At 63.1% G+C, this 13398-nt stretch overlaps 1 protein-coding gene across 1 annotated transcript; it reads left to right on the top strand.

The window, feature by feature from the left end:
* Positions 1-877: 877 nt before the first annotated feature.
* On the top strand, positions 878-11682 carry LOC111152659 (cholinergic receptor nicotinic beta 4 subunit). Its single transcript, XM_022511205.1, has 6 exons — positions 878-932; positions 4918-5066; positions 6961-7005; positions 7108-7217; positions 7941-8925; positions 11542-11682. The coding sequence occupies exons 1-6, from the start codon at positions 878-880 to the stop codon at positions 11680-11682; spliced, it is 1485 nt and encodes a 494-aa protein (XP_022366913.1).
* Positions 11683-13398: the final 1716 nt, after the last annotated feature.

The raw sequence follows: 13398 nt of genomic DNA, 5'->3' as shown, positions 1-13398 counted from the left end.
TGAGAATCCTGGGAAGAAGGTGATCACGCCCCCAGATCGTGCCCTCTGCTTGGTTTCTCCAGTAATCCACAGGGGAGGAGGAGTGGAGCTGGAGGGACAGGCTCTGGCCAGATCCCTAAACAGGGATGCCCTGCCCAGTGCTGATACCTGTCCAGGGAGGTCCCCAGCCCCCAGGGAAATAGTACTGACCCCAACACCTGGGTAGGACCACCGGGCTGGAGGAGGGCCTGCGCGCCCCCTTGAGTCACCTGAGCAGCACCACCCCTCCCCCACCACCCTGATCCGCCCAGGTAGCAAGGCCAAGGTGGGGAAGGGGAGAGGAGGGTACATGCAGCCTACTCCAGGCCCCACCCAATCCCTTCCACTCTGCTGGCTCCCGCAGTTCCCCAAGCTGGGTCAGGAGACCCTGAGCTGGTCACCGTCCCCAGTGCCATCCCTTGTCTGCAGAGAGCCTAGCCCCACTCCGTCTGTCTCGCTTCCTACTCCCGGCGAAGCCCCTTTCATTCGGCAAACCCCAGGGTACGGACCCTTCCCGGGGCACAGCTACGTGCCCGACCAGTGCGGGGACCCTGCGCCAGCGTCTCCGCGCGTCCCCATCCGAGGGCGGGGCGGGCGCAGCGGGAGCAGGTGGGAGCCGGGTGGGGGCGACAGCCAGCGGCAGCGGGTCCCCGAGCCAGCCGGCCCCGCCCCTCCCCGAGTGGGCGGGGCTCAGGACGGCCGCCCCCGCCGGGCCCTCCCGCGGAGCCCTAGCGCCCGTCCGCGCCGCGGTCAGACTCCAAGGCCCACGCCCGCGCTCTCCGCCCGCTCGCTGCTCGCGGGCGCCGGGCTGCTCCCACCGCTGGGCTCGCCGCGGCTGCCTCTGCGGCCCCCGCCCGCCATGAGGACTGCGCAGCCCCTCGTCCTTTTCTCCCTGGTTGCCCTTTGCCGGCGCGGTGAGTTCTTTTCGGGACACGAGGGAGGGGCTCCTGTCGCGCCGCCGGGCAGCAGCGGCCACAGGTGGGGGGGGGGCGCCGCGCCCGGGGGATGGCCGGAGCGTGTCCCGGCCGGACGGGTGTGGGCAGGGTGAGTCCACTGGCCTAGGCCCCGGGGGCGGGCTAGGGCGGCGGGACTCCAGGGTTTGGGGTGGGGACGGCCTCTCCTCCCTGCGCACCTGCCGGGGCAGCCTCGACCTCTGGGCTCCGCACCCGCGCGAAGGGAGTCTGCGGGACACCGACGTCAGGAGGCTACAGGCTCCTCACCTGCCAGGTGTGGACGCCCGGGAGCACCCCCGCCGCTCGGCCCCGGGAGAGAGGGCTCGGGGCTGCAAGAGATCGGGGAAGCTCAGCCGGGACGGGAAGGGGCTGGCCCAAATCGCCAGACCCGGGGTGGTTTGCGGTGTGGGGCGGTCCCCTAAGAAACACTCTAAGACACCGCTGTCTCTGGTCACCCACCGCTGGGGCTGGGCTGGCTGGGACAGACAGGGTGGCTGAGGGTCAGGCCATGGAGATGAAGCGCCAGTACCTGACTCCTGGAAGGGAGACCCCACTGGCCCTTCCCAGGCAGAGTCCGGATGCGATGAGGAGTGCCTTCTCCCGGCCTCAGTTCCACCCCGATTCCAAGGACTCTTAGCTCCTACTGTCTGGCCCAAGCTTGTCCTCTGAGCCCTGCTTGGCGCAGAAGACCAGGCAGGACTACATCTTCCTCGGACAGGACACACCACTGGGGGTGCCGGAGGCAGGACTTCGAGGACACACAAGTTCCTAGAGGGAAATGACGCTCTCACCAAAGACGGTGTTCCCATACTGTGTGCGTCCTGGCTCTGTCACCACTTGCCAGGTGGCCCCTGCCATTTCTCTCCTCTCTCAGGCCTCAGTTTCCCCGTCTATTCTATAGGAACGGTATGTCCTGCCTACGTCCCTGGGGACTCAGACGTGAGTCCGCTGCAGTGTTTAAGTGTGGTCCCCGGCCGCCTGCATCAGGGCTCAGGATTACCCCGCACAAACTCTCAGCCTCATGGGACCAGACTCTCCAGAAACAGAGCCTGGGCACCTGCGTTTACCCAAGCACAGGGGTGATTCTTACACATGACTGGTGACCTGTGAGGAGATTTTTGTAAAAAGTAAAAATCTCAACCTTAAAAAAAATCCAGAGCTGCCTTTAATAAACACAAATGCCCTGTCCCTTTCCTCAGTTAAGGACACTCGCCCCAAACTGACAATCACTCCGCTTTCCGGAAGCCGCCCTGCCGGGGGATTCTGTCGTCTTTACCTTCTGCGGTTTGTGCTCCAAACCAGAGCGAACACCTCTTCACTTTTCCAGTATCACATTTTCAGATCACACTTTGCCGACCTGGACACACAGCACAGTGGAGGCCTCGAGCTGTGGCTTCCTCTCAGGTGTCCACCCCTTACTGCCCCCGGAGCTGGTTTTCCAGAGAAGACCTAGGAAGGCCTGCCCAGGCCTGGACAGAGGAGGCACAGACCCACAACTCCTCAGAGTCACTGGGTCATGACTGACCCCTAGTGGTGGCCTCTCTGTTGGACTGTGTTGACCCCAGGGCTGGGACGGGAACCGAAATGCCTGCAGGAGGCTCCTCCCATTCTGAGGCACCCTTGTCATGGAGAGGTGACAGGCCCTTATCTTTGGAACCCAGCAGGCCTCACAGGCAGAAAGCAACCACTGTGCGTTATTCTGAGCTCCCGCTGCCTTTTCGGCGGGGACGGGAGACCATTAGAGCCCACAGCAGCAGGGCTGGCCAGTCCCACCCCCACCCCCACCCCACCACACACACATACAAGCGCAAGCAGGCAACAATGGGGACACACTTGGCTTTGGTAACGGTACGGACTCTGCAGGACAGTCTCCTTTTGGGGACATTAGCAAGGGCAGGACAGAAGGCACTGGGGTCCGGGAGGGCCTGTCTCTGACCTACTGGGGCTCCTCGAGTAAGTTCCTTCCCTCTTGGGTCTTAGTTTCCCGGGTAAGAAACAGGGAACGCGCAAAACAGTCTGAGGTTTTCAGGACCCCTAACTCTGGAGCCCACAGCCTGTCCTCGGCACAGGGAGGGTCCCTCAGGCCGGCTGAATGCCCAGGAGGCAGGACAGCCAAAAGGTGAGCAGCCTGAGTGTAACGGGGCTGCAGGGATGGGGGCTCCGGGCTTCCCCTGTCCTAGAGCACCAGGAGCTGCCCTGGCCTCAGAAATGCCAGAGGGGCTGGGTCGAGGGACATGACCCACTTTCTGCCAAAATACCTGCACTGGAGAGGGGCTGTGGGAGGGACCCGGCTCTAGTCCGGAGCCACAGGCTGGCTTCCAGAGAATTCTAACAGCTGGCCTCTGGGAGGGGTCGGGGTACAGAGGCAGAACTCAGAATCTAGGACAGGCATCCAGAGGACCCCTGTGGGCAGCCCCAGGCAGTCGGGGGAGGGGCAGCGGGTAGCAGGTGTGCCGGGAGCCTCGTGTGCAAGGCACTCAGGATCGCATCTGCTCCAGATAGGCAGCGAGTTGGAAAGTGCACAGAGCCGGCTGGTGGCTCAGCACCCACACAGGGGGCCACTTCAGACCCCCTTCAGGGCCATTCCGAACTCTCTGGCCCCACCCAGAGGGAGGGATTTGGCAAAAAGCCATGCACAGGCCCGTCGGGGAAGGACCCCTCAGGGAAGGACATCATGGGAACCCCATGCCCCACAAGGCCCAGCCCCTCCCCCGCAGCCCCACCCCCAACCCCTCAGCAGCCTTGGCCCCTGCTCTGGTCCTATCTGCTCTTCGTGCCCCGCTCTCCTGCCCCATACCCGCTGCCCTAACCTCCCCTCCCCTGCTGCTGGGCTTTCCTGCCAAGCGACCTTGATCTTCCCCAGAGTCTCCTTCCAAGACGCCACCCCACCTCGGCCCTCAGCAGACTCATTCTCCCAAGACACCAGCTAAACAAGACCGGGTCCCTGTACCTCACGGTCACTCCCAGACGTGTGAAGGGGATGGGGCCAAGACCCACATCCCGCTGGGCAAGATGGCCAGGCCTGTGGGAGCTCAGGGGGCCTATGCTCATCACGGCCCTGAGCCCACCCCTCTCCTCTAAGCTTTGCACCCGGAGCCACCTGTCAGCCTGGACCCCAGCATTGGGGGTCCCAAAGGCCCTTCGCAGTCTGAAGCTCTCAACTCAGGAAATTCCCCATGGCCAGTCTGTTCTCTCCCCATGAACACAGCACCCTCCACCCCACTCCGCCCACAAAACCCATGGTGACAGTCCTCCGCCACCACACCGGATGGAAACGGAGGCAGGGGTCCCTTCTGGGGTTCTGCTCGCTGTCATCCCTGAGACCTAACACAGCGCCTGGCACAAGGCAGATGGCCATCTGACGGCTGGTGGCCGTGGGGCCATGCTGGCAGGAGAGAGAGTGCTCTCAGAGACTCAGAAGCAAGACAGTAAAGACGGGGCGGGGAGAGGGATTCAGGAGCAGAGTGCTGACCGTCTGGGGGACCGGAAGCTTCAGCTTGAGGAGAGCAGGCTGGTGCCAGGGCCCAAGGGCTCTCTCTCCCACCGGCTCTGAAAGCTGCAGGCAGGGAAGGCCCCAGTGAGGCCACGGCCACTGTCGCACTGTGTGGCACGTGGTGGCTGGGCAGAGTCGGGCGGGGCACCACGACGAGGGCTGCGGGGGTGGGTGGGAGGATGGTCGGACGGACTCGGAGCACAGAGAGACCAGCAGGCACCCCACTTCTGAACGCAGTGTCTGCGTGTGGGCTCCCTTCAGCCTAGCGGGCATAGGGGAGGGGGTAAGAAGGGGCAGCGCGGGGCAGGACGGAGCTCGGCTCTGCCTCGGTCACACGGAGCGGGCCCAGTCCCCCTTCGCTACTCCCGCCGCCCCTGGCCCTGTGTGCCGCGCCCCACTTGCCCCTTCGCAGCCGGCAGTGAGGGCCCATCGGGTCTGCCTGTGTCTCCCCAGGGGACTGCCGCATGGCCAATGCGGAGGAGAGGCTCGTGGACGACCTTCTGAACAGGACACGCTACAATAACCTCATCCGGCCGGCCGCCAGCTCTGCCCAGCTCGTCTCCATCCAGCTGCAGCTGTCCCTGGCCCAGCTCATCAGCGTGGTAGGTGCTGGCGGCCCATCCGGGCCACGGGGCTGGAGCGCAGGGCTGGAGCACGGGGCTGGGCGCGCCTCTGGCTTGGCCCAGGCTTCTGGACACGGTCAGGCCACTCGTCTACTCCTTTCCCATGTGCGTACAACCACAAGTCGCCGAAACTGGGGGCCCGACTGCCTCTGTGCCGTGACTCTTTGGTCCCGGAATGCAGTCTGCGCCTCATGCCCCTTCCTCGCTGGGCGAGCCTGCCTGCTGCGTGCCCACTGGTCCCGCTGGTCGGGGCACCGCTGGGGACGGACAGAACTGACACACAGGAAGGTTCCTAAGTGACAGATCCTGAACGGAGGGGCCGTGGGGTAACAGGTTTGCTCAAGTAGATCAAACCATTCGCTTAAGACCTATGTGTCTCTGTGTAAATTTTACCGCAACTTTAAAAAAATGTTTCTACGGACAGATGCAGGCCTTCAGCTCTGCAAATTAGCTTTTCCGTGAGAACAACCAGAAAAGCGGGAACAAAATGCCCCGGGAATCTCCAACCATCTCGGAGAGCTCAGCCGGGACTCAAGGGACCAGGTTCTGGGAGGGGACCCTCTGTCTACGGCACCTTTCCCCAAATGCGATGGCGGGTGCATGGGAAGAGATGGAGGGGCCAAGGACCTGGGGGCAGCGCGCTGGTGCCAGCGGGGGTCCCGCCGAGCGTCGGGCACTGGCGCAGGACTGGGGGACACACACCAGCGTTCGAGCCCCACAGGATGGGGGGCCCTGAAAAGACCACCCATAAAAATAGAAATGAGTCAAGAACAACAGAACCAGCTCATGGACTAGATGAAGGGGGTCTGCCCCCCTATAACTGCCTGTCACTCCTGGGGGGCTGTGGAGGCAGACAGGAGTCCCTGGGTGCACAGTAAGACAGGATGAGGCGAGAACAGCAAACAATGGAAGCAGACGCACAGAGGGTTTCCATGCGGGATGATGGAAGATTCCACAGCAAGTGCCATTAACGTGGCCCATTTTATGTTATGGGCCCTTTAGCACGATTAAAAATAAATAATAAAGAATTTTAATAGGTTTTTCTGAATAAATAAATTTTCTTAAAAGGAAAGTAACAGCCATCTGTACGTTCGAGACAATTACGATGATGGAAAATTTAAAGTTCGTTGGATGGGGCTAACAGCAGATTAGTTACAGCAAAAGAGAAGGTTAATGGTCTGGAAGAGAGGTCAACAGAAAATGTCCACACAGACGACAGGAAAGAGGATGGAAAATGCAGAGGAGACTGTAACATGGTCCATGACGGATGTGGGGTTCGAGAGCTGATGGGGAGGACAGAGGAGGGATGCTGGGGACACAGGGAAGGCGTGGGGGGTTGCAGCAGAGCAGCACAGTCTGGGAAGTTGAGAAAAGCCTTTGAAAGGATACCCTGGCTGCAGAGTAGAGACAGCGAGGGCAGGGATGAGGAGGCCTGGGGCAGAGAGGAGGACCCGCAGGGAGGAGGAGGATCAGAGGGGAGGCGACTGTGGTCATCCAGCTGGTGGATGCTGCCGGCAGCCGAAACAGGAGCAGCAAGTGGGAGATGCACGCAGGGGTGGGGGTGGGGGGTCCACCTACAGGACTCCCGGGGGGCTCAAAGAACGGCGCGTCATGTCAGAGCCAGTCCCCAGGTTTCCGGCCAGTGGAGCTGCATGGCTGGGGAGGGAATGCCAGCAGAGGACCGGATCTGGGTGACAAGCACAAGATTTGTCCCAGACACGCGGGGAGGGAAAGAGCTCTGAGCCATCCTGGAAATGGTGGGTCAGCGGCTGGGCACGGGGGCCTGAGCCCCCAGCCTTCTGTGTGACTCCGCGGGGTCTGTGCCCAAGGCTCCTCCCACCCGGTAAACGGATATCCCCGTCTCCCTCCCCAGAATGAGCGAGAACAGATCATGACCACCAACGTCTGGCTGAAACAGGTAACTGCCCGCGGGGTCCCGCCAGAGAGGCATCTCTGGGGCCGCCCCCTCCCCTGGGTGGCTGCGGGCCCCCGAGTGACCAGGCCATGCCTGTCCGCCCAGGAGTGGACCGACTACCGCCTGGCCTGGAACAGCTCCCACTACGAGGGTGTGAACATCCTGAGGATCCCGGCCAAGCGCATCTGGCTCCCGGACATCGTGCTCTACAACAAGTGAGTGGGGAGCAGGAGGGGACGGCCGGGCGGGCGGCAGGCCTAGCCACTGCAGGTGCTTGGCCGGAGCCCAGCCCTGGGCCTCATCCGTGTGTCACTCCAGGCAGTCAGGCTGGCAGAGGAGGTGGGCAGAGCCAGCACCTCCATGGGCGGGGGGGGGGGGGGGGGGGGCGGGGCCGGGGGGGGGCGGGGGGGGGGGGGGGGGGGGGGCGCGCGCCGGGGGGGGGGGGGGGGGGGGGGGGGGGGGGGGGCTGAGTCCGGGAGAATGCGGGAGAGCGTCACCTGCTCATTTGGGCACAGCAGGGCCCAGGGCCACCATCCTAACCCCGAATCTGGTGCTCCTTCTGGCCTCCCCCCTTGTCTTGCTGGCCTCGATGCTCTCATCGCTCTCTGGGGGGTGGAGGGAGCTCGAGGGTCCCGTGGGGTCACAGTGCTCCCGGCAGAAGCACAAACCAAGTTCAGGTCCTCACCGGGACTGCTCCCTGGTTTTCTGACCTTGAAGAAATCACTTAACTTCTCTGAGCCTCAGTTTCCCCGTCTGAAAAACGGGGATCGTGATAAAGCCCACGTCGAATGACGGTGCGGCCCACGGGAGCTCGTCCACGTGAGGGGCGCCCTGTGCCACGCGGCTGCCACGGGAAGCGGGCCTTTCCAGGGAGGGCGCCCGGGGCGGGAGGAGGGCCGGCAGGCCAGCTCGCCACGTCCTCCTGTCCACGCCCCCAGTGCTGACGGGACCTACGAGGTGTCCCTCTACACCAACGTGGTGGTGCGCGCCAACGGCAGCGTCTTCTGGCTGCCGCCCGCCATCTACAAGAGCGCCTGCAAGATCGAGGTGAAGCACTTCCCATTCGACCAGCAGAACTGCACCCTCAAGTTCCGCTCCTGGACCTACGACCACACGGAGATCGACATGGTGCTCCGGTCGCCCACGGCCAGCATGGACGACTTCACCCCCAGCGGCGAGTGGGACATCGTGGCGCTGCCCGGCCGGCGGACTGTGAACCCACAGGACCCCAGCTACGTGGACGTGACCTACGACTTCGTCATCCGCCGCAAGCCACTCTTCTACACCATCAACCTCATCATCCCGTGCGTGCTCATCACCTCGCTGGCCGTGCTCGTCTTCTACCTGCCGTCCGACTGCGGCGAGAAGATGACGCTGTGCATCTCCGTGCTGCTGGCGCTCACCGTCTTCCTGCTGCTCATCTCCAAGATCGTGCCGCCCACCTCCCTGGATGTGCCGCTCGTCGGCAAGTACCTCATGTTCACCATGGTGCTCGTCACCTTCTCCATCGTCACCAGCGTGTGCGTGCTCAACGTGCACCACCGCTCGCCCGGCACGCACACCATGGCGCCCTGGGTCCGCCGCTGCCTCCTGCACCGGCTGCCCGCCTTCCTCTTCATGAAGCGCCCGGACGGCGGCCCCTCGAGGACGCCCCCGCCCGGCCGGCCTCGCCTGACCCAGCCCGATGCCGCCGGCGCCCCCCACCTCTACGGGGCCTCCATGTACTTTGTGAACCCCGCCTCTGTGGCCCCCAAGTCCCCGGCAGGCTCGGGCTCGGCCTCTGGCTCCAGTTCGGATGCAGTGGGCCCGGCCCGGGATTCCTGGCTGAGGTCGTCGGGGAGGGGCCGGCGGGACGTGCAGGAGGCTCTGGAGGGCGTCAGCTTCATTGCCCAGCACATGCAGAGTGACGACCAAGACCAGAGCGTAAGTCCCCTTGTCCCCGTCCCCCCATGCCCGTCCCCCCACCCACAGCTCACTCCCAGGGACACAGCGCCTAGACCCTGGGGTGGAGTGCGAAGCCCAAAACTGAGCCGAGTCTCAGTGCAGCTCCGGACATTAGGGAGGAGGATGGAGGTACAAGGATCCCTTTGGGTTTGTCTTGGGGTCCCCAAAAGCAGCCCTGAGGCAAGGCCCAGGCACAAGCCGGTCACCTGTGGAGCGAGCTCAGGGAGGATGCAGGGGTCACCAGGAAGGCAGAGCAGGCTGCCTGTGACTGCCTCAGGCTCTGGGGGTTCTGAGGGTCTAGGGGAGCCCACAGCCCTCGGCTCCCACCCCCAGGACAGAGGGAATCCAGGCGGTCACTCCAGCACATCCAGCCTCTTGATGGGACAGAGGAGGGAGGAGCCCCAGGCAACCCTAGCTGGTGGCTGTCACTGGGAGAGAAGATGACCCCAGTCTTGGGGACAAGGCTGGGGAAGGTACTGAGGGTATCTGCCCCTCACCTCCCCCCGGCTCAGAACAGGACAGCTTTGGGGAGTACGGAACCGGCAGTTAGATCGTCTTTGCTCGCAGGGTCATGACGTGGAGTGGGATCGCTGACAGGTCTGTAAACAGAGGCGACATTTACTGTCACAGGACAAAGCCAGGGGCGCGAACGTGGAGGGTCTCCTGGGTCTCGCAGGAGCAGGAAGGCCCAGCCTGGAGACGTCCCTGCACACGTCCACATTGGCCAGGATGGCTGTGTCATGGGGTCACATGTGCTCTCCTTCCAGCACCTCACAGACCGGCTCTGTCCCCATGGCGGCCTGCCGGGAGGAAAGGAGGGCACGGTCTCGCTCGCGCCCTCATTTCCGGTGCCTGGCCTGGAGGAACGGGAGGCCACGGAAGCTCCCGCTTCACCCTCAGAGGGAGAGCACGTGACCGACGGGTGGCGGGACCGGAGCTCCTGGGGGGCCACACGCCCGCCTGCCAGTAGCACTGCAGCCCCAGCCTGGCCCCTCAGGACTCAGGGTCTGCGTCTGTAGCGGACTCCAGGACACATTCCAGCTCCAGGAGCGAGGAGCATGGCTCTCGGGGACCCTCCGATCTCGCGTTCTCAAAGACGCTCAGGATTGTGCTTGCTTTGAAAACAAGCCAGCCGCTTGGGTCAGCTCGGCCACCGGGTCCCAGATGCTGAAATGCAGTGTGGGGCCCCAGGGCTCCAGGGAATCTCTGAGTGACCGTTCCTGGTCCGGCTCTGGGGCCACCAGGGCCACGTCGGAGCACGCCCGGGGCTCTCCGGGAGGCCCCCCCAAGCCCACACTGAAACCCGGACCCCCAGGCTGCACGAGCACATGCCACTGAGAAGCCTGCTGTCCGTGCTCCTGGCCGAGCGGCCCCCTGCCCCCAGCGCCCTCCTCTAAAGGTCCCGCTTGGGCACTCACAGGCCTCTCCCCGTTTCTGATGCAATTAAATAAAAGCTAGGCAGGATCCCCCGTTATTGTGATCACCGTTTCCCAGAACTCCAAGCACACACCGGGTGCTCCGCCAGGTCCAGGCCTACCTCCAGGCCAAGACCCCAGGAACTGCGGCAAGAGGCACCTACCGATGCAAACCCACTGCACATCGGGGAGCCAAGGCTCAGAGACGGTGCTGCCTGGCCCCAGGCCAAGCCACGCGTGTCCACGCTGCCTCGCCTGCCCCCAGCACTTGCCAGCCGCCCTCCTAGAGCCCAGCGTGTCCCCCTCGGAGCACGGCTACCCCTCTGCCAGCCCAGGCTGCGGCTCAGCTCCAATACCTGCGCTCCCCTCCCCCACCGCGGGATTAAGCTGTAAATAGCACACAAGTATAAAAAGAGGGGCAAAGACACACCAAAGATACGGTCCTCTGAAACGAAATGCCAGAGAGCCAAGCAGAGGCCGCACGGGGCATGCTGCTCGGGGCCTGCCGATCCCGGTGCCAGGAGCAGGGGGCCTGACACAGGATCGCTCTGGAAGGGCCCCGACAAACTGGGTCACTGACGTCAGCTCGTCTGCCGCTGCCCAAATTTGCAAGCCCAGAGCCTCTGCTGAGTTTGGGTCGGGCCACTGTCCAGCGAGGAGCACAGAGAGAGAGGTCACAGGGGCCTGGGTGGGGGACGACAAGCCAGGGTGCCCACAGTGGCTCTGGGCAGTGGGGGGCCAGGGAGGCTGGTCTCTGCCCACAGTGTTAGGAAACCAAGCAGATTCCGCAGCTGGGGATGTCCTGCCCCCCCACAGCGAGGTGGACCCCGGATCTTCCTTCGGGCAGAGCTCAGGCAGGAGGCTGGGGCTGAAAATGAGAGAAGGGGCCTCGCTGTGGCATGGTTCTCCAGCCACACTGCCCAGAGTTCCTGGTGTTGCTGTTACCAGCGTCCTGTCCTGCCTCGTGCCCACGGAGCTGGGGGGGGGGGGGGCCTTAAACTCTGGGGGGGGGGGGGGGGGGCAACAATGCTGGGGAGCAGGGGTCCTGTGATGCTGCGGGTGGCGACGGGGGGTCCACACCAGCCTGAGGGCGCCCTGGCCCCACAGCGACAGCACCGCACGGGGGGAGGAAGGAGAGCAGGGAGCTCGGGCGCCCATAACAGCTGCTGTCTGCCCACAGGTCGTCGAGGACTGGAAGTACGTGGCCGTGGTGGTGGACAGGCTCTTCCTGTGGGTGTTTGTGGTCGTGTGTGTGCTCGGGACCGTGGGGCTCTTCCTGCCTCCCCTCTTCCAGACCCACACGCCTTCTGAGGGGCCCTAGGCTGCTCTGTGTGCCCCAGGGCCACAGGGTCATGCAGTGAGAGGACCTGAGTCCCTCGGCCATCCACCCTGTCAAACAGCCACAGCCAGGGGAGAACAGGACGGGAGCCGGGGCTGCCCTCACTTAAGGCCTCGGAGGACCTACAGGGAGCCCCAGCAGCAGGGCTTCAAACAGTGTGACTCCGGCCAGTCTCCTTCCCTGCACCGGGGACAAGGACGTGCCAGGAATCTTGCCCCCCCTCAGCCCCACTGTCACCCCATCGCCCTCTGCTACCCTGCCCACAGGCCCCCTGGTCTTCTCTGAGACCCTCACACACTTCAGGATCCTTTCCAGCTCAAAGCCTCTGCACTGCCGTACCTTCCTCCCCTAGGGACCCCCCACACTCCTCCAGTGGCTGCAGCACCCCATCCACGCTCCATCCCAGTGTCATCTCCCCACCAGGCCTTCCCCAGTCACCCTGCCTTCCTCCAGCCCTCCTGGGGACCAGAATTCTCACTGGCTGGTGTGTGTGTTGTCCACCTCTCACCCACTCCAGTGTGAGCTCTGGGACAGCAGGAACCCGGTACTTCAAGTTCACTGCACTACCCCCAGGGCCTGGGACAGCGCTCAGCACACAGCAGGTGCTTAATAAATGTTGAATGAACGACTGACTCCTGTTCCTTCTTCAAGCTCACATGCCCCCCCACCCCAGCAGCCAATCCCGGCTCCCCTTCTGACGGAAGGACTCTTGGCCACACTCCCCAGCCAGGACACATGCTCCAGATCAAGGCCAGACTGAGCTGTTTCCCTCGCTGACGCTCTAACTGGTCCTCCCACTGGTTCGCCCAGTGCCGGGCACATGACAGGCTCGTAAAAACTTGTGCAATGCAGGATTTCTTTTTAATTCCATTGTTTTCAATTATACAATAAAATTGGCTTTTTGTGTATCGTTCTCTGAACATTAACACACGTGTAAATCCGTGTCCTGAGGACCCAGGAGAGCTCGATCACCCCAACGCCTCCCTCCCAGCCAGTCCCTGGCGACCACTGACTGGTCCCCACCCCAGGGTCTGGTCTCAAGAACGCCACGCCCACAACCACACAGCCCGCCACGGGAGAGCGGGCAGCTGTCGTCCCTCAGCATAAGGCCCTTGAGATCCCTGGGGTCACTGCGTGCACCATCCCCTGCTGAGCAGTGAGAAGTCCAGGCCTCGAAGGACACACATTCAGGTAGTGACCAGTCTGGGGCAGCTGTGATCAGAGCCGCGGTAAAGCACTCAGGTGCTTGGGATTCTGTGTGATTCTGTGTGATCGAGAGTTTTCACTCCCCTAGAGAGGCGCCCAGGAGTGGAGTCACCGGGCTGCGTGGGGAATGGCTGCTGGACCTCCTGGACCCAGCCAGACGGGGCTGTGGAGCAGCCGGGCCACCCTGCGTCCCCACCAGCAAGCAGCGAGAGAGCCACTCGGGGTCCTGTCTGCTCGGGCTATGGGTTTATCTCCACCATCCCCGTAGGTGCCGAGTGCTGAATTAGCTCTGAAGTTGCTTTCCCTGACAACCAACATTGTGGAACATCTTTTCATGTGATTTTGGGGGTTTTGCCTACGTACATCTTATTTGGGGAAGTGTCTGTTTAACTCCTCTGCTCACTCTTTAAATTGGGTTTTAGTTTTCTTACTGTTGAGATTTTAAAAACAACTTCATTAAGGTATAACACACCTACTATAACACTCACCCAC

This window comes from Enhydra lutris, unplaced genomic scaffold (genome assembly GCF_002288905.1).
Source record: "Enhydra lutris kenyoni isolate GAN:26980312 unplaced genomic scaffold, ASM228890v2 scaffoldscaffold29, whole genome shotgun sequence".
In the NCBI taxonomy this organism is placed as follows: Eukaryota; Metazoa; Chordata; class Mammalia; order Carnivora; family Mustelidae; genus Enhydra; species Enhydra lutris.
The sequence above is the reverse complement of the archived record's forward strand: the minus strand, read 5'-3'. Positions and strand labels throughout refer to the sequence as shown.

Coding starts and splice junctions, on each gene's coding strand:
- LOC111152659 (XM_022511205.1), top strand. CDS start 878: ATGAGGACTGCGCAGCCCCTCGTCCTTTTCTCCCTGGTTGCCCTTTGC. Junction 5,067..6,960: donor TGGCCCAGCTCATCAGCGTG/GTAGGTGCTGGC, acceptor CTCCCTCCCCAG/AATGAGCGAGAACAGATCAT. Junction 7,218..7,940: donor GACATCGTGCTCTACAACAA/GTGAGTGGGGAG, acceptor CCACGCCCCCAG/TGCTGACGGGACCTACGAGG.